Genomic DNA, 25,085 nt, shown 5'->3' with positions numbered 1-25,085 from the left:
ACCTCTGAAGACTTGGGTAATTGCAAAGGAGGATGGAGAAGTGATTGCAGCTCATTGCAATTGTATGGCAGGGTTAGTAGCCTGTTCTCCACTGTCACTAGGCTCAAATCCGGGCTCTCAGCCGTCTGTTGCATATCCAAAATCGCCTCTGCACATCGATGCTGTTCTGCCTTAAGCTTCATTCTTTTCTCTCGTTTGAGAACTGATTCCGATCTGGGTTTTCGTTCGTAGCCGAGATTGACCGTCGGAGCCCAGTCCTCCGACTCTTCGTCATCCAAAGCACTTGGGCAGCCTATAGTCCCAATCAAGTCAATATTAGACTACTAACTTAAAAGCACTAAGTAAACGAGAATTTAACGACTACCTAATGCTAATAAGTTCGTTTGCAAACATAACATTACCTCTGACGAAGTGGTCGCTGCAGACACGGGCATTGGCAGACTCTGCTCCTCCCGACTGTAAACGTAAATTTAAAATCCATTTTTTCCTACGTTTTTCGGTTAGAATTTTCCATTTTTCTCCTCTTCGTTGGGCTATTTTTGGTACCCTAAAATACCGTTTATCAGTTTCTCTGGTCGACCTACTGGAGCATCCGTAAACACAACAGGACATAGGCATTTTGCGTACTGTCTGTCTGTGATTTTGCGCTTATCTTTTTCACTTCCGACCGCCAGTCAAATTTCGCGCTTTACGTCGACGTCACGTCTACGTCAAATGAAACCTAGCTACTAAAGGAATTTAAGCCCAGAGAAAGGTGAGCTCTGGGCCAGAGTGCCATTTTGTGTGGTTACAGCTAGTGAGCTGTGGTCTTGTGGTTGTCAGCTAGCGTGCTGCATTCTTTTTGACTTTGACTTACATTGTGCTTTATTGACTAACATTTGAGTTTTGCTTGTGGTGATAGCGGCTTGTCCGTCTCTTTTAGTTGAGCTACGTTAATAAAGCTTTTTGATTTAACCCTCATGCCTCCTTGTCTCCTTTTTCTGACCCGGACACTTTTTGTTACTTCCCCCTCAACGCCTAGACCCCTCAGGGGAACGTAACACTCCAACTTACTTAAGTGATCTTCTTCTTTCTTATCACCCCAGCATGTCCCTGAGGTCGTGTGACCAGGGGTTGTCCCGCATACATGGTTAAAAAGAAAAAGGTGACAGAGTGTTTGTATCAGTGGCTCCCAGACTCTGGAACTCGCTCCATTTGAGATTGAGATCTGTGGACTCAGTCATGTTTTTTAAAAAGCTGTTAAAAACCTATCTGTTTAAACTCGCTTTTGGTTGATTTTGTTTTGTTTTAGATTTTAATGTCTGTTTTCCGCCTCTGTAAAGCACTTTCTGATTTTTATCTTAAAAGGTGCTATATAAATAAAATTTTACTTTACTTACAGAGATTTCTTCCTGTTAAAAGGAAGATTTTCCTTCCCACTGTCGCCAAAGTGCTTGCTCACAGGGAGTCATGATTGTTGGGTTTTGCTCTGGATGTCTTGATGTATTATTTTAGGGTCTACCTTACAATATAAAGCACCTTGAGGCTACTGTTGTTGTGATTTGGCGCTATATAAATAAAATTGAATTGAATTGAATTAAATTGAATTGAAAAATCTGCTGCCTGCATTATAGTATTTCGGGCCTGAAATGCTGACTTACAGAAAGTGTCCTTAAAAGGTTCAACACATCTGTCTTTCACTTTCTATGTGACAGCAGGACAGCACTGATCCCTCAGGGTTCAATCACTGGACTGTATTCACAGTCTGATCACAGTTTTCTGTTCCAATCAGAGGTGAGAAACAGAGATTTTATCTAAGAGAGTTTAAACAAAGAAAAACAGCTTTAACAGTAAAATCATCTAACACTGATGATAAAAAACACATGTCAGTTGTCATCATTTATTTAATTTAACTTATGCTGGGATGACCTGAAATTGTCCTTTTTTAAAAATATTTTTTGCTATAATTTGTGACACAAAGGAAAGACGATTCGTCTTTAAATATTAAATATAATTAAGTAATAATTTAGCCTGCTTTTATTTCCTGTTTTTAAGCGTCTTTGTGTTTGTCTCTGCTGGTGAGATTTAATGTTAGAAACTGACGATGAGTGAAGAGTATCAGCCTGTTAACATGTCAATAATAATCTGTGTGAAAGTGATACAAGGCTAAATGGAGACTGTGTGGATTAAACATCTGTAATCCAGCTGTGACAGAGACAAAGACAAAGAGGTCTAGGTGTGTGTCAGTGTGATGTGCATAGTTTGAGGAATGACACTCACAGTGTCTTATAACGAGAGGCTACTTTCTCACACACATTATGTTCACTTATTATCAGCACGTTGTTCTGTGGAAGCGGTTCATTAAATCCAACATGACTAAAAACTCAAATGTCAAAGGAAATAAACAAAATATTTAAAGTCAATCATTCTGATCATGATTGTACTTTGACCTTTAACCTCTCTGATCTGTGTTGTTTCCTCTTTCAGAGCAGAAAAACATCACAGCTGAGTCTGGACAGAACGTCACTCTGACATGTCGAGCTCCAAACAACAACATCAAATCTGTACATTGGAGCAGATCTGACCTGACAGATAAATATGTGCTTTTGTATCAGGATGGTCAGTTTGATCCAGAAGATCAGCATCCATCTTTTAAGAACCGTGTGGATCTGCAGGACAGACAGATGAAGGATGGAGACGTGTCTTTGATTCTGAAGGATGTGAACACTGCTGATAGTGGAACATACGAGTGCCGTGTTTTCATTGAAGAAACACGCTCATGGAAGAAAAGCATCATCCTCCACCTGATTGTTGCTCCAGGTGAGTGAGTAGAGTTGAGTGTGTGTGTGATCAGAGGTGAAGCTGCTTCCTGGTTGTTGATGTTTGTTTGTTGTATGGATGAGCTGGTGGATGTCAGAGGTAGACAGATGTTTCTCCAGCTGTTGTCTTTGTGGCTGGTAGTCTAGAGTTGTAGAGCAGCAATTTTTTGGTTAGAGCAGAAACAAAGACATTTATGAATCCGTCTCTTCTTCTCTTGCTCTCTAACTCGTCTGTAAACATGTGTGGGGAAACTCAATGTTAAAGCCTACAGCTGGAGGGGGAGGGGAGGGGTGAAGCTGGTGGTTGTGAGTCTGTGAAAGTGAATCCTGCCGGTGCCATAGCTGCTGAAAACGTACTTAGTGCAGACACAAAACGTCCATCAGCTTCAAAGTGTGTCAGAAAAATGTCCACATGGTGACTGATGGATGAGAGAGGTCCCATTGTTGTTGTTGTGCACAAATCATTGAACAACACAAACACTTAGAGCTGCTTTCAGTGCTGCCTGTTTTGTTACTGCACACATTTCTGATGGTCCTACAGTCCAACGTAGCAAACATCTCCCTGAAGCCTCTTCTTAGAGACCAAAGGTTGGATCAGAGCGAGCAGCTGAACAGACACATCTATGAATGCAGTCAGAGACTTTCTCACAACCTCACACTTCATCTGATCAGGTTTAAACTGCTGCTTTAGACTCAGGTTTTGTTAGTCAGTCATAATAAAAATTAAGTCCAGGATCAGCAGTAATAGTAACACAGTGATGTGTGCTGTAACTGTGTCAGTTTGCTTGTTAGCTGGTATAAATCATGGGTCACTGGTGACCTGGTGGATGTTCAGAGGTTCATTAAATCCAACATGACTAAAAACTCAAATATCAAAGGAAATAAAGAAAATTTTTACTTTGACCTTTAACCTCTCTGCTCTGTGTTGTTTGCTCTTTCAGACGAGAAAAACATCACAGCTGAGTCTGGACAGGACGTCACTCTGACATGTCGAGCTCCAAACAACAATGTCTGTTTTGTACATTGGAGCAGAGCTGACTTGACATCAGGCTCTTTATTCTTGTACTGGGATGGTCATTTTATTCCACAAGATCAGCATCCATCTTTTAAGAACCGTGTGGATCTTCAGGACAGACAGATGAAGGATGGAGACGTGTCTTTGATTCTGAAGGATGTGAACACTGCTGATACCGGAACATATAGGTGTCTTGTCTTCATGGAAGAAACAAGCTCATGGAAGAACAGCATCATCAGCTTCAGTGTTCGTCTGGTGAGTGAGTAGAGTTGAGTGTGTGTTGAGGAAGCAGAGTTGCAGTCTTACACACCTCTCTGCAGCTTCTCTCCTCCTGCTACCCCCCCAAAAACCCATCTCCATTGAGACTGTATCAGCTCCCTAACAGAAAAAAAACAAACTAAAAACCAGCAATAAACAACTTAAACATAAAAAATCACAAAGAAAGAACAATACAGTATCCACATCTGAACCAAAGAGTAAAACAGTGAAATGTGGATTATTAAATATTAGGTCTCTCTCCTCCAAGTCTCTGTTAGTACACGACTTAATAATTGATCAACAAATTGATTTACTCTGCCTTACAGAAACCTGGTTACAGCAGGATGATTATGTTAGTTTAAATGAATCAACACCCCCGAGTCATTCTAACTACCAGAAATCTCGAAGCACAGGCCGAGGGGGCGGTGTGGCAGCAATTTTTCACACCAGCCTATTAATTAGTGAAAGACCAAGACAGACTTTTAATTCATTTGAAAGCCTGATGCTTAACATTGTCCACCCCAGCTGTGAAACTCAGAAACCAGTCTTACTTGTTATCATCTATCGTCCACCTGGGCCTTACACAGAGTTTCTGTCTGATTTCTCAGACTTTATATCTAATTTAGTTCTGAGCTCAGATAAAATAATTATTGTGGGTGATTTTAACATCCATGTAGATGCTAAAAATGACAGCCTCAACATGGCATTTAATCTGTTATTAGACTCAATTGGTTTCTCTCAAACTGTAAAAGAACCCACCCACCACTTTAATCACACTCTAGATCTTGTTTTAACATATGGCATCGAACCTGAACAACAGACACACAGTGATATTTGAGAAGTGAAATTAAGTTTATTGGATTTACAGAAAGTGCAATAATTGTTTAAACAAAATCAGGCAGGTGCATAAATTTGGCACCACAAAAAAAGAAATGAAATAAATATTTATTGTATATCAATGTGTTTGTCTCCTATATGATATATTTAACTGACATTTTTTATTGTAACAACCAACGATTTATAGATGAAAATAATGACTATTAACAAGGTTGCCCAAACATTTGCACCCCATAGGAACATAGTGAAGACCAATTATTTAAGAGCATAAAGAAAAATTAGTTTATTTTGGAGGCAAGCTCCATTTATTAAGAAAATTTGAAAAAGGCAGGAACGCTCTTTAGAGGTTTGTGGGTGGCACAGAGCCATTGTGAGGAAGTCACTCGGACTTCAAACAGGCTATTCTTTTTGGCTGCCAAGACACAGCTCCCTTTGCCGAGAAGTGGGACATGAACTTCTCCCTCACCAGGACAGCCTCTCTGGAGGAGTTGTTTGCTGCTACATGACCCAGGCCTTGCAACGGCTCCACCACAGCAGGTGCCACACCTCTCACAGCAGTTGCCCCTCTCTTGTCCAAACAGCGCAGAAAATTGTGGAGAACACACGTTGCCTTCACACACTTCTCCGCAATTTCAGGAAGGAGCTCCATGGAGCGCCGATACAACCTCCACTGTGAGGAGAGGATACCGAAGGCACCCTCCACTATCAGCTGGGCTCTAGAAAGGTGATAGTTGAAGATCCTCTTCTCTAATGGGAGGAGGCGTCCAGGGCCTCATGAGTTGCTGCCGCAGTGGGAACATCAGCTCCATCACCTAGTGGGGGTGGGGGGGGGTCTTAGTTTGGTCCCGCCTTCACTGTTGTGATTGGTGTGGGGGTAGGGACAGGCTTAGGGTGTCGGGGAGTTCCCCGGAGGCATCTTCCTTGGGGGGCTCAACCCGGGTTAGCGGTCATGTCCGGTTAGGGGCTCTGTTAGCTCTCAGGTGACTGTTTCCTCGTGGCTGCGTGCAGCGGGGCTAGGAGAGGGTCTGTGCTGACGGACGTGGGTTACTGACCTGGTAGCCTGGCCGCCCCTGGGTGGGTCCGGCATGGGCGTGAGGTTCTGGGGGCGCTCCGTCTCTGGGCTGGGGCCCTGGCCGGGCCTCGGGGGCTTGGGTCCTGGTTGGTGTGTTGCCGGGGTTGTGGGCGGGTGGGTGCATGGGGGCCCAGCCCTGGCGCAGGGTGCCGCCGGTGCGTCGAGCCACCTGGAGGGCTCTTCAACTGGTGGGGGAGATTGTCACATCTTGCAGGAGCTTTCCTCTCTTCAGGAACTCTCTCTGCAGGAAGGGGAGATACAGGAGAGGTGGAGGAAGATCTCAGCCTGGGCGTATATTGTCTTACTGTACATTGATCACTACGGCTGTCTTCTTCTGTTTGTCTACCACCACTATGTCCGGTTGGATAGCCACCACCATTTTGTCCGTCTGTATCTGGAAGTCCCACAGGATCTTAGCTCGGTCATTCTCCACCACCCTTGGAGGCATCTCCCATTTTGACCTCGGGACTTCCAGGTTATACTCGGCACAGATGTTCCTGTACACTATGCCGGCCACTTGGTTATGGCGTTGCATGTATGCCTTGCCTGCTAGCATCTTGCACCCTGCTGTTATGTGCTGGATTGTCTCTGGGGCATCTTTACACAGCCTGCACCTGGGGTCTTGCCTGGTGTGATAGACAGGGCTGGACTGGGACAAAAAATCGGCCCGGGCATTTTGACTAGAGACCGGCCCACCAGGATAAAGATTGAAAATGTGACGTCATTCAGGGGTAAAACCCGCAAAGGATTCTGGGAACTTGTGCCAAGAGGTACTAGCGCACGCAGGCGTTCAATTGAACTCAGTTACACAGCGATAAAAAGAAACCCAAAAAATGCCAAGAAGCTGTTGTATTATTAACTGCAATAGCCGGTCACATGACAGCCACGGGAAGCCGACGGGTAAAGAGATCGTTTTTTTTTTTTTTTATTGGATTACGTTGTTGAAGAGAAATTTTTTAAGCCATGTTTCCGAAGTAAGAGCCGACGGATGGTCTGGATATACCAAATATAACGTCTCAGAACACTTCAGCTCACATGTTGGTCTCCTCCAAGCATTCCCACAAAGGTCAGAGTTTTGTAGTATTAATACGTCATTTTTCTTAACATAATTGGTGATATAGGTTACAAGCAAGTCTGGCGCTGAACAGAAATTGTCGCGCTATGCTCCTTTATTTATTGTGCATAAATAGTGAATTGTCCTGACACAATATTGCGTTTCGCTTCTGTTATTGCCATGGTACATTGACAAAAACATATACTTTTATTCACAGGGTAAAACAGTTGTTTTGTATCACTAATTGTCCAGTGCGATTACAGCATACAATATTATTGTCACTGCTACATTTCTGTAATGCTACCAGAAATTATTTCCACTACTAATTAATTACCGTTGAGCTCAAGGGTTATATTAATAAACGGTTAATGAATGTGTATTTATGATGACGATTTGTGAAACTGGCAAACTTACCTTTGTGCGTACGATGGTCTTTCGTTCTACACGGTGCATTTCAAGGTCCTCTACCCATCCGTCGGTAAACTGTTCCTGGGCTTGCAGTGACCTGAAGTTACTAAACTTCACGAGTGTATGCACTCACTCCAAGAACCGTATAATTATAAATCTGAGCGTGGTGAAAGTTGGGCAGCACGCTGACGTCTTTTGTCCACTCTGTGTGCTCGTAAAGGTCTGACCCTTTCACTCCTTTGATTTTTTTCCTCGTATTTTTCTTTGTCTTTTCGTCGAGTCTGTCTTTTTATGGACAGGCATTGTTCTCCTTTTGTTTTGTACATTCCTTTTTTGTGCGGCAAAGAAAAAACAAGAAGGTATTGGAACCGGAGAATGAACATTTTGCGGTGCTGCAAACGCTTGCATTTGATGCGGTACTTGGATTGGTTTGCCACGAGTTCCCGGCATGTAATGCGCGAAAATCACGTGATTGCTAAACAAGGGGGAGGGTGCATCCAGCCTCCTTGGCTGTAATTGGTCCAGTCCAGAGTCGATCATGACCAATTGGCCAATCCAACACCTTTCATTATATATACCCTTCCTAAAAAAAAAAATCCACCGGCCCATAAAAACAAAAAATCGCCAGCGGCCCACCGGGCAAATGCCCGGTATGCCCGATGGCCAGTCCAGCTATGGTGATAGACCCCAGCCTCTATGGATCTTGTACTCAGAGCTTGTTCTTGTGCTGCCATGATTAGTGCCTCTGTGCTGTCTTTCAGTCCAGCTTTGTCCAGCCACTGGTAGGATTTCTGGATATCAGCCACCTCCTCTATCTGCCGGTGGTACATACCGTGCAGGGGCCTGTCCTTCCATGATGGTTCCTTGTCTCCCTCCTCTTTCTTGGGTTTCTGCTGCCTGAGGTATTCACTGAGCACTCGGTCAGTTGGGGCCATCTTCCCAATGTATTCTTGGATGTTCATTGTCTCATCCTGGACTATGGTGCTGACACTCACCAGTCCCCGGCCCCCTTCCTTCCGCTTAGCGTACAGCCTCAGGGTGCTGGACTTGGGGTTAAACCCTCCATGCATGGTAAGGACCTTTCTTGTCTTTATGTCAGTGGCTTCTATCTCCTGTACCTCCTCTTCTATCTCCTAAATAATACTGATATACAAGAATGGACATGGGCTTCTTTCAAAGAAAAAACTCTGGTAGTATTTTATATATTATGCTTTGTATGTTGTTCAGTATATTTCTATGCAAAACAAGAGGAACTTCAATACACAGCAGTATATTCACAGTTTAAACCAGATATTTACATTCACTTTATGGAAAACACAAGAACATTTTTTTACTGTACAACATCAATTTAGAGTAAACTTGTTTTGTTTTGGATAAATAAATAATGAAATATCTTTTGAATTAGTTAAATGTCAGAATAAAGACAGACAGAGCTTCTATTTTTTTATCACTTTCATCATATTAAGGAGTACATATACACTAAGTTTATTGTTAATTAATAAGAAAACTCCAGACGATTCCATTCTGAGCTGAAGAAGCTTCTGATAGGTTAGTAGAGTCCATGTTAGTAAACTGGTGGCACAGCTGTGGATGCATATAAGGCAAAACACAGCCTGTTTCTTTGACATGGGGAAAATCAAGAGATGTCAACCAAAACACCAGGAAAAGAATTGTGGAGCTCCATAAGTGTGGCTCAGTTTTGAATACAATTTGGTGCCATTTACAATTAAGAAATACAGATAGTTTCTCTCTTTACTCTTAAAGTTAACAAATATGTTTTTTATATTTATCAATCTAAAAATATAAACATTTAGTCTGATTTAATGTTACAATTAAAAAAGTGTTTATATCTGAAAAGTGTGTAAATATCTGGTTTCAACTGTATATTTGATGATTGTCAGCACAAAGAGGGAGCGAGAGGAGCAGAGAGGGAGAGAGAGAGAGATGGAGAATGACGACAGAGCAAGAACAAGAGCAGGTGAGACACACATGTTAGTCAAATGGTTGTTTACCAAAAGTATCACCGTATCATAGGTACTCATGTATCTCGTACCTAGTGTTTCTTTTTAGGTTTGTTATTTTTCAAATTCTACATTTATTAAGTTATGCAGGCTTGTTTGCACAACAAGGCTAAATAATTATATAAACTTTTCTGAATCTAAATATTGTACTTTGGTAGAATTAAAAAGTAAGTGTAGTGCAGGTCTATGCTGATTTTTAGTGCTACTATCATCTAGTTCTGATTCTGGTTCTGTCTTGGTTACTGTTGTAGTCCTGTTTTAATTCCGGATCAGTTCTGGGTCTGGTTGAATTGGGGTTTAGTCCTCGTGTCTTGATACAGCCCTGATTTTGTTCTGCCTTGCTGCTTAATTAAAAAACAAGTTTAAGGTGTCCTGCATATGTGATATATATTTTTCCCTATATGAAGTCATTCTTTTTTGAACAAAACTCAAAACAAAGCCTAATAATCTTTCAGTCATTTTTTTTTTTTTTCCCGTTTGGTTCTTTAGCCATCAGAATTGTTGTCTTAAGGCCAAGAAAGATGCCAAGCGGATTTATTTTACCAAGTGGATCATCATGGCCTTGCCATATTGGTCCATTTGATTGACCTTTATTATAAGTATGAATTTATTTTATTTTCAGTTGCTACAAAAGGGACAGACATGACTGTGGGATAGGACAGGGAGAAAGAATGAAAGAAAGAGAGGGAGAGAGAGAGAGAAAACCAAAGGGGAGAAGAGACGGTGAGAAGGGGGGGAAGAGAGAAAAAAAAACAAAAATCAAACAAACAAACAAACAAAACACCTGGATCACCTGTATGGAGAAAAAAAACAGAAGAGAAAGCAAACAACAAAGAGCAACATAAGAAAAAAAACAGCACCATCACAATAAACTAGCTAGCAGTAGATAACAGTAGATACTAAATAATAAACGATATTGTGCAGCACGCAAGATAGACAGCGCACAATGTGCTTTGAGGCAGCAGCCAAGGAAGGTGTAGTCCGCGTCTGTGAACACCCGTGTGTACACCTGTGTGCATACCTGTGTGGATCAGCATGCTTGTATTCCAAAGGTTTCTCCATGTAACGATCTGCTAGGGAGTGTGGGGAGCCATAGGCCCGTCCACCAGGGTATGAAGCAGGTATGGAGGAGATCCAGGCCCCAGATATCCAGAGGCCCCAGAGTACAAGGACCCGAGGAGGACCACCAAATGGGGGGGGAACCGTCCCACACTCCTGGGAAGAGCTGAGCAGAGCCCCAAAGGAGAGGGGTCACCCCGCAGCTACAGAGCAGAGGCCAGAGGGGGTTGCAGTGGCGTGCCCACAGGCTCTGCCGGCAGCCAGCTGTGCCAAGAACTGTTGATTTCGACCAGTTAATTGAATAATCTGAGACACTTGAGAAGGAATTTATCAATGCAATTACCCCAGAGATATTGGTTTTGTGAGTTTTGGAGAAAAAGTAAAACATCATCTGCATAAAGGCTGATTTTATGTTCTATATTTCTATACATTGTATGCCCTTAATTGTTGTAGCCTGTCTAATTGCTGCTGCTAGTGGCTCAATAAAAATTGCAAACAGTGAAGGGGAGAGTGGGCATCCCTGTCTGGTGCCCCTCAGAAGAGAGAAGCTGGAGGATGTTTGGTCATTTGTTCTGACACAAGGTGTTGGGGAGTTATATAATATTTTTAACCAGTTTATGAAAGAGGGTCCAAAACCACATTTATGTAAAGTTGCAAAAAGAAATTTCCAGTTAACTCTGTCAAATGCTTTTTCTGCATCTAAAGAAAATATTATGGTTTCAATGTTTTTACTGCATGAGTAGTCTATTAAATTAAGTAATCTACGTGTATTTGTTGATGAGTGCCTACTTTTTATAAAACCAGTTTGGTCAGGATGAATTAAAAGGGGGGTTATTTTCTCTAATCTCTTTGAGAGAGCTTTGCAGATTATTTTAAGGTCTACATTAATAAGGGATATTGGACGATAGCTTGAAGGAAATACAGGGTCTTTGCCTGGTTTTTGTAAGAGACTGATATTTGCAGAGTTCATACACTCAACAAAAATATAAACGCAACACCTTTGTTACTGCTCCCATTCCCCATGGGATGGACGTAGAGACCTAAAATTCATTCCAGATACACAATATAACCATCCCTCCCAAACAGTGGTCACAAATCAGTCCAAATGTGTGGTAGTGGGCACATCTGCCATATTGAGATAATCCATCCCACCTCACAGGTGTGCCACATCAGGATGCTGATCTGACATCATGAGTAGTGCACAGGTGTACCTCAGACTGCCCACAACAAAAGGCCACCCTGGAATGTGCAGTTTTTTGCGCTATTGGGGGTCTGGGGACCCAGAACCGGTCAGTATCTGGTGTGACCACCATTTGCCTCATGCAGTGCAACACATCGTTGCATGGAGTCTATCAGATTGTCAATTGTGGCCTGTGGAATGTTGGTCCACTCCACTTCAATGGCTGTGCGAGGTTGTTGGATATTCGTGGGAACTGGTACACGCTGTCGTATACGCCGGTCAAGCACATCCCGAACATGCTCAATGGGTGACATGTCCGGTGAGTATGCTGGCCATGCAAGAACTGGGACATTCTCAGCTGCCATCTGCCCTGAACAATGTGAACCATGATTCATTCGTGAAGCGCACACCTCTCCAACGTGCCAGACGCCATCGAATGTGAGCATTTGCCCACACAAGTCTGTTACGGCGACGAGCTGGAGTCAGGTCAAGACCCCGATGAGGACGACGGGCATGCAGTTGAGCGTCCCTGAGACGGTTTCTGACAGTTTGTGCAGAAATTGTTTGGTTGTGCAAACCAATTGTTCCAGCAGCTGTCTGGGTGGCTGGTCTCAGACGATCTTGGAGGTGAACCTGCTGGATGTGGAGGTCCTGGGCTGGTGTGGTTACACGAGGTCTGCGGTTGTGAGGCCGGTTGGATGTGCTGCCATATTCTCTGAAACGCCTGTGGAGACGGCTTATGGTTGAGAAATGAACATTCAATGCACGGGCGACAGATCTGGTTGACATTCCTGCTGTCAGCATGCCAATTGCACGCTCCCTCATTGCTTGTGGCATCTGTGGCATTTTGCTGTGAGACAAAACTGCACATTCCAGGGTGGCCTTTTGTTGTGGGCAGTCTGAGGTACACCTGTGCACTACTCATGATGTCAGATCAGCATCCTGATGTGGCACACCTGTGAGGTGGGATGGATTATCTCAATATAGCAGATGTGCCCACTACCACACATTTGGACTGATTTGTGACCACTGTTTGGGAGGGATGGTTATATTGTGTATCTGGAATGAATTTTAGGTCTCTACGTCCATCCCATGGGGAATGGGAGCAGTAACAAAGGTGTTGCGTTTATATTTTTGTTGAGTGTATTTGGTGGTAGTCTACCATTTTCTTTGATTTCCTGCAACATCCTGTGAAAAACTGGTGCCAGAATTGTCCAGAATCCTTTGTAAAAATCTGTTGGAAAACCGTCTGGACCAGGAGCCTTATTATTATTATTATTATTATTATTATTATTTCTTCTTTCTTCTTCGAGCAACAATATTGTGCACTGTGATGTTCGCTACACGGGCAACTATGCCTACGTGTCAGGTTGTCACATGTCAACGTAAGTACGATGTCTGAGGTGACACTTTTAGTCCTAATATTTCTCACTGTCTCCATCGGTAAATTTCTTTTTATTCAGATTTTCACACAGAAACTATTTACGTGTTCACTTTTTTAGATATTAAAGAACGACAGTCATCCACAACGGCTCAGCGGACGCACTGTGTAAATGACAAAGAAGAGGACTGCACATGAAAGCATATAAAGCAACATAGATTAAAAAAAAAACGGGGTTTTTATTGTTTTCTTAAGACATGCATTCACTTTGAAATGTAATCACTCCCAGTTTAGGAAAGAACAAGTAGGAATCATCTGATTATTATAGCAGCAGATAAAGTTGAATTTTTCTTTGCTTGTGTGGGAAAAGAAATCTTTGTTTTTTCTCCTTAATGAAAATCATATATCCTCAGCTTTGTTTTTTTTTGCTTTTTTTTTTTTTTTTGGAGGGGGGGTATTTTTCATAGCTCATTTCTGTTGGATTGTACTGTATGCTTGCCTTTTACTGCCACTTGTTAGAAGAAATAAAATCCAGAAAAACATGAGCCTAAAAGAGAAAAATTGCAGCATAAATCATGTATATCACAATGTTATATTGAACCCAGTTGTTTAAAGGAAAATATATTTATATGCAACAGATGAAACTCTCTTTATGCAAGAGCTTTTGTTGAAACTTGCTTGAATAAAACTGTAATATTGTATCGAAGTTTTAGACTGATTATTGTGATCTTGGTGACTTTGTTTCCAACATGTATGTATATGTTATTGTCTTTGATTAAGCCACTGATTCTTTTTTTAAAACTGGATAAAATTTCTGAAAATAGCAAAGAAAAAGCTGATTGTTTTAATGTGTCACGCTAATATAAAGCAGAGAAAAGCAGCATAATAAGGAGCCTTATTATTCGGCATACTCATCAGAGCTTCCTGGAGTTTACCTGGCGTCAGTGGCGAATCCAGTGCCATTGCTTGGGTGTCTAATAATTTTGGAAGAGTTATGTTGTCGAGAAATTGATCAATTTCATTTTTAGATGGGTTTATTTGTGGTGTATATAAAGTTTCATAGAAATCCCTAAAAATTTTGTTTATTTTTTTAAGATCATATATTGTATTCCCAGATAAATCTTTAACAGCACATATAGTTGTTTTTTCTTTATTGATTTTTAACTGGTTAGCAAGAAATTGTCCGGATTTGTTACCGTGTTCATAATTTTGCAGGCGAAGTCTTTGTACTAAGAATTTAGTCTTTTTATTAATAATTTCATTTAATTTTAGTTTTGTCTTGCGTATTTTGTTTAATATTTCTTGATCTTGGTGTGACACATAGACTTTTTCTAAGGATTTGATGTTTTTCTCTAGTTCCTGAATTTTTTTGTTTTCTTCTTTCTTCTTATGTGATGAGAAAGAGATTATTTTACCTCTCATCACGGCTTTCCCTGCTTCCTGCTTCCAGGGTCGCGGTAGAGCTGACCATCCACGTGGAGCCGGTCCACGGCGATGACATCCCGGGAGCCTTTCTGGATAAAACTACGTCGGACTGGGAAGAGGACCCTGCGTCGTTCCAGGATCTCTCTGGGGAACTGATTGTTCACGCTAAAATCCGTCCCTTTCAGCTCTCTGCCGCGACTCTTCACCTTCACCTGGATCACATTTTCGGTTAGAGATTTGACCGAGTCCCGTATCGTGGCGTTTTCCACAGCAAGTGTTTCCATCTGCCGCTGGCTGAACTCCAGGGATTCTTTTAGAGTTTTAAATTCCCGGTGTAAGATCTCCACCAGGGACAGCCTTGCATCAAAACTGGACAATCGCTTATCGATTGACTCCAGGATGTCGACGATATCTTTGCCGGCAGACGATGTTGTTCTGGGGGAGTCTGCCAGGCGATATCTTTTAGACGACGGCGTCTCAGCTTTGGCCGGGGAAGACGCGCTCTGGGCCTTCTTCATTACTAAATCTTCGAAGCACCGGTCAATGTATTCTTGGAGAGCGTCTAAACTCTCCTCGTTGTCCTCCAGGGTGTTAGAGATGATAGGACAGATGTTGTTAGTTATATGACAGTTGGTCAGTTTATTTGGCAATAATGACGTTTAAAGAAACTTTGTTAAATTCTATGCTACCAGCTTTTTTTTTTTCCACCAAATCTCCGGCGTCTGACGTCACCTACTACATGGTTCCGTGACTTACCTCTCTGCGACCCACAGTTTCTACCTTCCTCAAGGAGAGGGAGAGGCAGGAGGCTAAGTGTGCCTGGGAGCACGAGTCACCCTTCGATGGGTCTCGTTTGGCTCTTGGTGGGCCCCACAGCTTCCAAACCGCGATGGCTACTGTCGTTCCATCAGTTGTTCCGTCAGGGATGTGAGGGGGCAAGTGCTCTCCTTTCAGTCATTTCTAACCCCCCCCAAAAAAAAAAAAAAATAAAAAAAAAAAATCCCACATGCATACTACCCTTTAGGGCTAAGCCCCGGGTGTTTCAAATGTCTGGCTCCGCTTCTGTTTCTGACTGTCTGAGGCAAAAATTTCCCTGATTCAAATTGAATCGAATAGTGGATCGAATTGATTTGAATTTAAATACATTTAAACAAGGAGAGGTCATTAGAAGGAATGAATATGATTTATTGATGAACAGAATCTAGACAGATGTCAAGATATCCAGCAGCATGGACAGATGTGAGGCCATACATCATGGCCGAGATTCAAGATCAAGGTCAGAGGTCACATTTTCTAAAAAACTGATCATTATGATTCGAGAAGCAGTATTTTTTATTTAAAGATAACAGAAAATCTTACAGGCTGTAAATAAGGAATAAGGAAAAAGTTAGATTTGAAGAAATAATGAGACAATAAATCCCATTTTAAAACTAAAATTAAGTCATGAACAAACAAAAACAGAATAAACTTAAATAACATTGAAACAGGAGCACAGAGCTAAAGGGAAGTAATACAATGAAAGGAACTTGCATAAGGAATAAGAAAATAAAGACACTGTCACGGTCCTGGGTTGGGTCGACCCAGCATTTTGAGTTTCTTATGTTTTGGTTTATTTTTGCATTGTGGATTCGTTATTCTCTGGTGATACTGTTTTGATTACAATTATATTCTGATTCTTTAGTTATCTGTTGATGATGTTGATGACGATGATGATTATTTCTGGTTTAGGTTTTATTATCTTGCCCTTATGTTTGGTTTAGGTTGCCTGTGCTTAGTCCTCTCTGCCCGTATGTCCCTCTGTTTGTCCATGACGTCATTATGCTGTTTACGAGTCTGTCTCTGTCTTTCTGTTCTGCTTCTTACCAGCAATAAAGCTGTGTGTTTTGAATTACTTCCACCTCAGTGAGTCCTGCATTTTGGGTCCTCTCTTCCTGCCGGCCTACACACAGACATGTGTTAAGGTTCAAAAATATTGGGGATGGAGACAAGAGAAAAACCACAATAACAACACTGGTCCGGTCGGGTTGAGTCAAACGATGATTTTAATGATCACACACGTGGGAGATGGAAACTGTATGCAGACAGCATCAGATCTCAAAATGGTGGAGCATTGCTCAAACTTTTATAGCCTCTGGTGCCTCCACCTTATCATAAAAAGCCTAAACATTCACATGCTTTCTCTCACACAGCGCCTAAGCTACGACCTTGGCTCCCTGTTTATCTGTTCCTGCTGAGATGGGGCAGAAAACTCCAGTATGTTCTGTTCTCTTCTAATCAGACAAATAAGACAATAATGTTCTGCGAACAGTATTTCTTATAACTCAGCAGTATAATGCATCATAAAACAATATCATTCATTCACAATAAGTCAGCAGTTTAATATAATGCACATCAGTTTAACTAATGCAATAGTTATCAGCTTCTTCTAATTCAGGAGAATAATGCAAACTAAAACTACATAATAATTCACAATCTTTAATTAGGGTATAACATGGCATAAAATAATATTATAATCTAACACATGACAGACACAAAAATGTTAAGAAATAACAGAAAATAGAAAATCAAAACAAAATATAAAGCCATATTCAAAAGGTGATCGAAAGTAGAAAAATAGAGAAAAAAAGACCAAAAAAATGAAAACCCTGTGTCAAAGACTCTGGGACCAGTTTTCAAGTGGGGCTCTCTGTTTGGCTCTCTGTTTAACAATGCTCGTGTGAGATTTAGAGAACAGATGTTGGGAAATGAAGAGTGGACTAATTAGATTTCCGTCTGGACTGTTATCTGTTTAATCTCAATAAAAAGTGAAAGCAAATGCAGCATGCAGAGACTGAGTGTCTGATAATGAGAGGCCTGCTATTTCGTAGTTCTTTGTCATTTGATCCAGCATTTTGAGTTTATGGTGTTTTTCTGATTTCTTTGTGTTGGAATGTTTTAGTTTTCTATTATTTGGGTTAGTTGGGGTTTTTCCCGTAACTGTTTCCAAGTTTCTTCTATTTATGTCTCCTCCTGTTGTGTACATCTAGTTTCCCTGAGCATTCCTCCCTCCCAGCTTCTGTGACAAGTTGTTTCCTCTTCTACTTTGACAGTGTTGAGTACTGTGTTTAGTGTTTCTTTCTCTGGGTCTTTATGTCTGTTCATCAAAGCTGTTTTCCCAGATGTTTTCACTCTTCCTAATTACTCTCTTCTGTATTAATCTTTTCATTGTCAGGACGTCTGCTCAGTTTTTCATGTTTCTGTTCTACGTGCATCATGTTCAGGTATACATATGTTTACTGTTAGTTTAGTTTTCCCAGTCAGTTTTGCCTTAGTTTCCTCAGGGATTTTCTTTGTATCCCTTTCACCCTAAATAAATGGCTCACTCTTACTACATTACTTATTACATTAAGCTTTGATTTCCAAGCTTCTGCTTTGGGTTCATTCATGAAACTCCACACAGTCTGCCAGATTCGGTGACATGCCTTCTCTCATATATTATGTTTTAGAGATGGCACAACACCACTTTTTAATGTCAGATACTGTCATGAATCGCTGTGCGGTAGGCAGGAGTTGGACCCAAAATGCAGGACTCACAGACTCGGGGAGGTGAACTCAAAACACAGCTTTATTTGCTGGCAGGGAAAAAACATACAAACTAATCTAAACTGGTAAGATTATTAAGGGGTCCACTGTCCCTTTTGGGGGGACACTCCCACATGGCTTAAACCTGGGACTCTCCACCATTTGATCCTAGAACTGAAGAAGCTTCTCGGGCGAGAGGTGAAGCGTCTTCAAGCAACTTAAAGAAACTTAAAGTCTTCCTTGGTCTCTTGTGTTCTGAGGGCCTCTGGATGTCTGGAGTTTTGATCTCCTCCATACCTGCTTCATGCCCTGGGGGACGGGGCTGTGCCCCCCCCACACCCTCTAGCAGATCATTACATGAAGGAACCTTTTAAATACAAGCGCGTCCATGCTCACAGGTGTACACACGGGTGCTCACACACACAAACTACACCCTTTTTGGCTCCTACCTCAAAGCACACTGTGTTCTGTTGATCTTATGTGCTGCACAATAATGTTTAATATTTAGTATTTACTGTCATATTCCCATATATCATTGTGATGTTGTTTATTCTATTACTCTTGTTCTGTTCTGCTTGTTTTCCTTTTTCTTTCTCAACAGGTGATCCAGGTGATTGATATATGCATTTTTTTTTTGTTTTTCTTTTTTTTTCTCTGCCCGTTCTGTTGGTTTTTGTTTTTTGCCCTTCTCCCCCGTCCCTCTTCTCAGCTGTTTCTCTTTCCCTCTTTCTTTCTCCCCTTCTTTCCAAGTCAAGTCAAGTCTGTCCCATATTCAGCAAGTGAAAATAAAATAAACAATAAAAGGTGAATCAAATGGACCATTACGGCAAGGCTGGGATGGTCCATTTGGTAAAGTAAATCCGTTGAGCATCTTTCTTTGCCTTTAGACAACAATTCTGATGGCAAAAGAGCCAAACGGGACAGGCAAAAAAAAAAAAAAAAAAAGCAACTGAAAGAAGTCCAGATGCTTTTCTGTCCAAGCTTTTTAGAATATTTACAATGGTAATTACACATGACATATAAAATTGCACATGATGTATGATTTCTTTAAGAAAAAAATAATAATTTAAAAAAGGTATCTTAAACACTTTGGCAAAATTAGATTTTACATATCATCTGTTTTATATTTATTATATTTTTTATATTATATATTTATGTCTAATCAGCCTTATACAGTTAAGTACAATCACTACATGAAAACCAATTGTAATAAAACCAAACAGGTGAGGAGTAGAGACCCCCCCCACCCACCCCCCCAAAAAAATAAAAATAATTCTTCACTGCAAAATATAATAATATCCACAGGCTCACAGGCACATACAATCTTATTCCCCACGCCCAGCCTTTTAATCTGTAGATAATCTCATATCCGCAAACACTTTTATAATGACCACACTTCTGAAACTGTTATTTCTTAGGCTTCTTAGGGAAGCCAGATGCGCCCCACATATTGTGTTTTTTTTCTTGGGTGTTGCCCTAGCAGAAGGGGATTTTAATGGTGTTTTTTCCTGTTTCAGCCAGATGTTTCTTCCTTTTACAGAAGCTTTCTTACCGCAGCAGTGAGAGCAGGAAATTTCAATGCTGTTACATCTTTTTCAGCAGACTGTTTAGTCTCACATGCATCAGAAGTCGCAGATTGTTTCTCCTTAAATGGCCTGTATTTGTATAGCGCATTACTTAGTCCCTAGGGACCCCAAAGCACTTTACACTACATTCAGTCATCCACACATTCACACACTGGTGATGGCAGCTACATTGTAGCGACAGCCGCCCTGGGGCGCACTGACAGTGGCGAGGCTGCTGGACACTGGCGCCACCGGGCCCTCTGACCACCACCAGTAGGCAACGGGTGAAGTGTCTTGCCCAAGGACACAACGACCAAGACCGTCAGAGGCTCGTACCGGCAACCTTCCGATTACAAGATGAACTGCCAACTCTTGAGCCACAATCGCCCCGTAACAGCAGGAAGGGATTTCAGTGAAGCCTCCCTCTCTTCAGCATCGCCATAAGGACTCCCTCCAGGGTCTCTCCAATGCAACAGATCTGGCTTTTGCAGATTACATCAGCCACTTTGTCTCTCCAATAACTCCATACCTGCCCTGGATTAGGTCTCTGGAGGTGCTCATGTGTGAGAGAGTACCAGCTAATACTGTCCTCTCTCTATTCAGTCATCCTGAGCATGTTCTGTTGGAGTTTTCTTCCTGTTGAAATGGAGTTTCTCCATCCCAACTGTCTCCAAAGTCCCCACAGGGTCATAGGGAGTCATATGATTGATGAGTTTTCTTTGTTTTCTTTTTGTTATTGTAGAGTATTTACCTTACAATAAGAAAGTGCTTTGAGACAATATGTTGTTGTCATTTGGCCCGATATTAATTAAACTGAAAAGCATTTTATTTGGAGACCAATTTTATCATCGCAAGGAAACAAAGGGTCCTCCAAATGTGACCCACAAATATATCCTTTATATGAAAATGTATATGAATGCATTTTAGAAAATATATATTAATGTGAACAGTTAAAAAAAAAACTTTTACAGCCTTTTCTTTGATTTTTGGAATCAAACTACAATATTAGTAGAAATATGTGGAAAATGGAAAATGTGGAAAATGCATGCGATGAGACATGTTTGGGTCTGATCTTTTTTTAATTGAATATACCAGGCACAGGACTGGTATAGGACTGCACTCCCTTCCACTCATGACCTAAAGCAGCAAACTTAAGCTATTTTTATTTAGTCTAAAGTACAACAAGGAAGATCTGTAATCGCTCATCTGCTGATTTCCCAGGAGTTTGGTTGCTTTCTTTTCTTTACATTATTATAACTTTCAGAAACTGTTCAACTGTTAGAAATCATTTCTAGAATAGTTTTGGATTTAGACTGTTAAATTAAGACACTAAGAGATATGAGGAAAAAGTCTTCTCTTAAGAATTTGAGGTGGATGGTCTCAGCAGTGAGAACTGAAGACGTCAGTTATGGACAAACAACCATCATAATGCAGCTGCTCTTTCTCTTTGACTGTGAACAGAGACAAGCTAGCTGCTCACCCTGATTACAGCCATCATGCTAAGCTATGCGAAAGAAACCACAAAGAAAGAAAGAAAGAAACCACATCATGACTCTTTTCTGAGCAACCTCCTGTTCCTCCTTGTGTTCCTGCTCCCTCAATTCATTTCATTTCAATTATGTTTACATAGCGCCAAATCACAACAAGTCGCCTCAAGGTGGTTTACATTGTACAGTATATCGTTCAGTAATAGATAGCCTACAGAGAAAAACCCAACAATCTAATGACCCCCTGTGAGCAAGCACTTTGGCGACAGTGGGAAGGAAAAACTCCCTTTTAACAGGAAGAAACCTCTGGCAGAACCAGGCTCAGGGAGGAGCGGCCATCTGCTGCGACCGGTTGGAATGAGCGAAGGAAAAGAGGATAAAGACATGCTGTGGAAGAGAGACAGAGATTAATAACAGATATGATTCAATGCAGAGAGGTCTATTAACACATAGTGAGTGAGAAAGGTGACTGGAAAGGAAAAACTCAATGCATCATGGGAATCCCCGGCAGCCTACGTCTATTAATAATAATAATAATAATAATAATAATAATAATAATAATAATAATAATGGATTGGATTTATATAGCGTTTTTCAAGGCGCCCAAAGCGCTTTACAATACCATTATTCATTCACTCTCGCATTCACACACTGGTGGAGGCAAGCTACGGTTGTCTATGTGTGCTTTTGTACCGGGATGGTCACTTTCTTTTAGAAAACCAGCATCCATCTTTTATGAACCGGGTGTATCTGCAGGACAGACAGATGAAGGATGGAGACGTGTCTTTGATTCTGAAGGATGTGACGATTAATGATGCTGGAACCTACAGGTGTGGTGTCGTCCTGATAGGAACAAAGTATTTGAAGGTCATCAACACCACCAACCTTCATGTTGATCCTCCAGGTGAGTGAGTAGAGTTGAGTGTGTGTGTGATCAGAGGTGAAGCTGCTTCCTGGTTGTTGATGTTTGTTTCTAAAGATGTTATTGATGAGACTTTGTAGAAAGCAGCTGGTCTGAGTGATGTGATCAGAGTGCAGTAGATAATGTCTGACAGCAGTTTGAAGAGGAAATGGATTCTGTTCTGTTCTTCATCATCACCTACCTGACAGCTGACACCTCACACCTGTTTCTCACCTGCAGGTCAGACAGGAGGTGTGGGATTATAATATTATTTTATGCCATGTTATACCCTAATTAAAGGTTGTGAATTATTATGTAGTTTTAGTTTGCATTATTCTCTTGAATTAGAAGAAGCTGATAACTATTGCATTTGTTAAACTGATTTGCATTACATTAGCCTGCTGATTTATTGTGAATGAATGATATTGTTTTATGATGCATTATACTGCTGAGTTATAAGAAATACTGTTTGCAGAAAGTCATCGCCTTATTTGTCTGATTAGAAGAGAACAGAACATGCTGGAGTTTTCTGCCCCATCTCAGCAGGAGCAGATAGACGGGGAGCCAAGGTCGTAGCTTAGGCGCTGTGTGAGAGAAAGCATGTGAATGTTTAGGCTTTTTATGATTAGGTGGGGGCCACTAGAGGCTATAAGAGTTTGATCAATGCTCCACCATTTTGAGATCTGAGGCTGTCTGCATACGGTGTCCATCTCCCACGCGTGTGATCATTAAAATCATCGTTTGACTCAACCCGGCCGGACCAGTGTTGTTATTGTGGTTTTTCCTCTTGTATCCATCCCCAATATTTGAATCCGTAACAGAGGACACACAGAGGATGAAGACAACAAAGATGGAGGAAAGGAAGACAAAGAGGAGGAAGATGGATCTGTTGGACTGAAAGTTGGTCTGTCAGCTCCTGCTGTGCTTGTTGTTGTTGCTGTTGTTGTTTTTTTGATCTACAAATGTAGACAAAAGCAGAGTGAGGAAACAAACCAGCCTCCTATTGAACTGCAGCAGGTTTAAAATGTCTCAGAGGTTTTTCCAGCTTTGAGTCTGCTGCTGCTGTTCAGAGTTCTGGGTGTTGTCAGTGTTCAAAATCCTGCAGAAACAGATGAACTGAGCACAGACAGCAGTTTCTATCTTTAATGGCTGCTTCTGTTTTTGCTGACAGCTCATCTCAGTGGACGAGCTTCATCTTTAAAACAAGTCTTTACATTTCAGCTCTGTAGTTCACTGGAACATCCAGAGGGCTGTGACTACAAATCAAGTTCAACACAGTCAGACTTTCTTTGTGTTAGTGTCATGGTCCTGAGTAGGGATGGGTACCGGTGTCCGGTGCCATGATGGCACCAGTTCTGACATAAACGGTAGTAACCAGACCGAAAAGCAGTGCACATTTCGGTGCTTTATTTCGGTGCTTTTTTTTCCTGAGCTGTGATACACTTCTAGCCAATCATTTTACGTTTCCGAGGATAGTAGGCGGGGTCAGGTACGTACGTTCTTTTAGAGCAGAGCTACAGATTAAAAATGCCCAAGGCGAACGCATAGCGTTTTTTTTTTAAAGCCCAGAAATGCGCCGTATGATAGCTTGCTGCGAGACCTCACACCGAGCACATCTACTGCGGGAGTGGTGCCTGTTATCGGACCCGGAGCAACATCCCCCAAAAACACGAAGAGGAGAGTCCTGGCCCCTAGCCCTGCCAGTGTAGCAGAAATGATGAGGATGATGACAGCAGCAGCAGCCGTTCTTCTCTGCGTGAGTAGCTTAATGTTGTTCATGTGTAATTTACGTTGAGTAGGCTAACCACGTTATTACATTAATGCATGTAAGGTGAACTAGCAAACATCATCATAGCTACATGCGGCTGTCCTCTTGTTTGATGGCAGATGCTCCCTTCACCCTGGACAAAAAGGCTAAAATGCCCAAAGAAAAAGTGGAAAACAGTTAAACATGAGAGGTTTTTGGACAAAGTTTGTGTTTTTTTTCCATTGTTTAAGCACTGCTTCCAGCCAAGAGTGATACCATATATGCCCCATAGCTGCAGAAAAGGCTAACATTGTTATCTTTTTACATAAAACCAGCTGAAAATGAGAGGTTTTTGGACCAATTTTGTCTTCTCCATTCTTTAAGCACCGGTTTGAGCACCGTTTAAGCACCGGCACCGTTTCAAAAGTACCGATTTGGCACCGGTATCGGATAAAACCTAAACGATACCCATCCCTAGTCCTGAGTCTGAGGACTCAGTGTTTTGTTTCTTTATGCTTTTGTTCATTCCAAGTGTGTATTCTGTTGTGATTTTGCCATTTGTTAGGTTTCTGTTCTCTGCCTGCCTGCTCCCACTTCTCTGTGTTCCCTCTGTCTGTCCATGGTGTTATTGTGTCTGCTCATGAGTCTGCCTGTCAAGTTCAGTGTCCTGTCTGGTTCTGTGTCTGTTTCCTGTTTTATTCTGAAAGTTCATGTCTCATGTCAGTGTGTTCAGTTTTACCTCTCCCCTGTCTCGTTATGTCCATTAGTTCCAGCTGTGTCCCCTCCTGTGTGCCATTGCCTGATTACCTGGTGTGTGTATTTATAGTTGGTGTCTGCCTGTGCTTTTCGTGGCGTTGTCTGTATTTCTCTGTGAACCTCCCGTGTAGTCTGCACTGTTCCATGTTTCTTCGTGTCTCTCTGCTCCTTGCTTCATGTCCTCCATTTTTGCATTAGTTTTCCCAGTTTAGGTTTATGTTCGGTTCTGCCCACACCTTGGTTTTGTGCACTGTAAATAAAACCCACTTGCACCTCTGCCATTGTCTGCTATTGGATCCTCCTTTCTCACCCTCCACACGACTGCCGCCCCAGCCGTGACAGTTAGCTGGCTCAACTAAACCTGAAACTGCAGTCAGAGACAGCTCTCTGCAACTCCAGTCAGCAAAAATAACTTTTATGTCTTTAAACAAATGAAGGCAACACTTGAACATTTTTCACTTTGATGGTTTTGTTTCCACTGACTGTAGTTACATCATTTTGAGCTCAGATTACATATTTATATTATTTTCACACCTGAATGTTTCATTTATCAAAATCTG

General features: G+C 41.6%; 1 protein-coding gene across 1 annotated transcript; it reads left to right on the top strand.

Annotated features, from left to right (window-relative positions):
* Positions 1-1,086: 1,086 nt before the first annotated feature.
* On the top strand, positions 1,087-23,045 carry LOC146673207 (butyrophilin subfamily 2 member A2-like). The gene is made up of 5 exons (XM_085400936.1): positions 1,087-1,097; positions 2,035-2,057; positions 2,467-2,803; positions 9,737-9,742; positions 22,844-23,045. The coding sequence occupies exons 1-5, from the start codon at positions 1,087-1,089 to the stop codon at positions 23,043-23,045; spliced, it is 579 nt and encodes a 192-aa protein (XP_085257062.1).
* Positions 23,046-25,085: the final 2,040 nt, after the last annotated feature.

The sequence above is a fragment of the Rhamphochromis longiceps genome, linkage group LG3 (genome assembly GCF_057381845.1).
Source record: "Rhamphochromis longiceps isolate RC_006_pf linkage group LG3, R_longiceps_female_GT1.1, whole genome shotgun sequence".
NCBI lineage: Eukaryota > Metazoa > Chordata > Actinopteri > Cichliformes > Cichlidae > Rhamphochromis > Rhamphochromis longiceps.
This window is presented reverse-complemented; position numbering and strand designations above follow the sequence as displayed.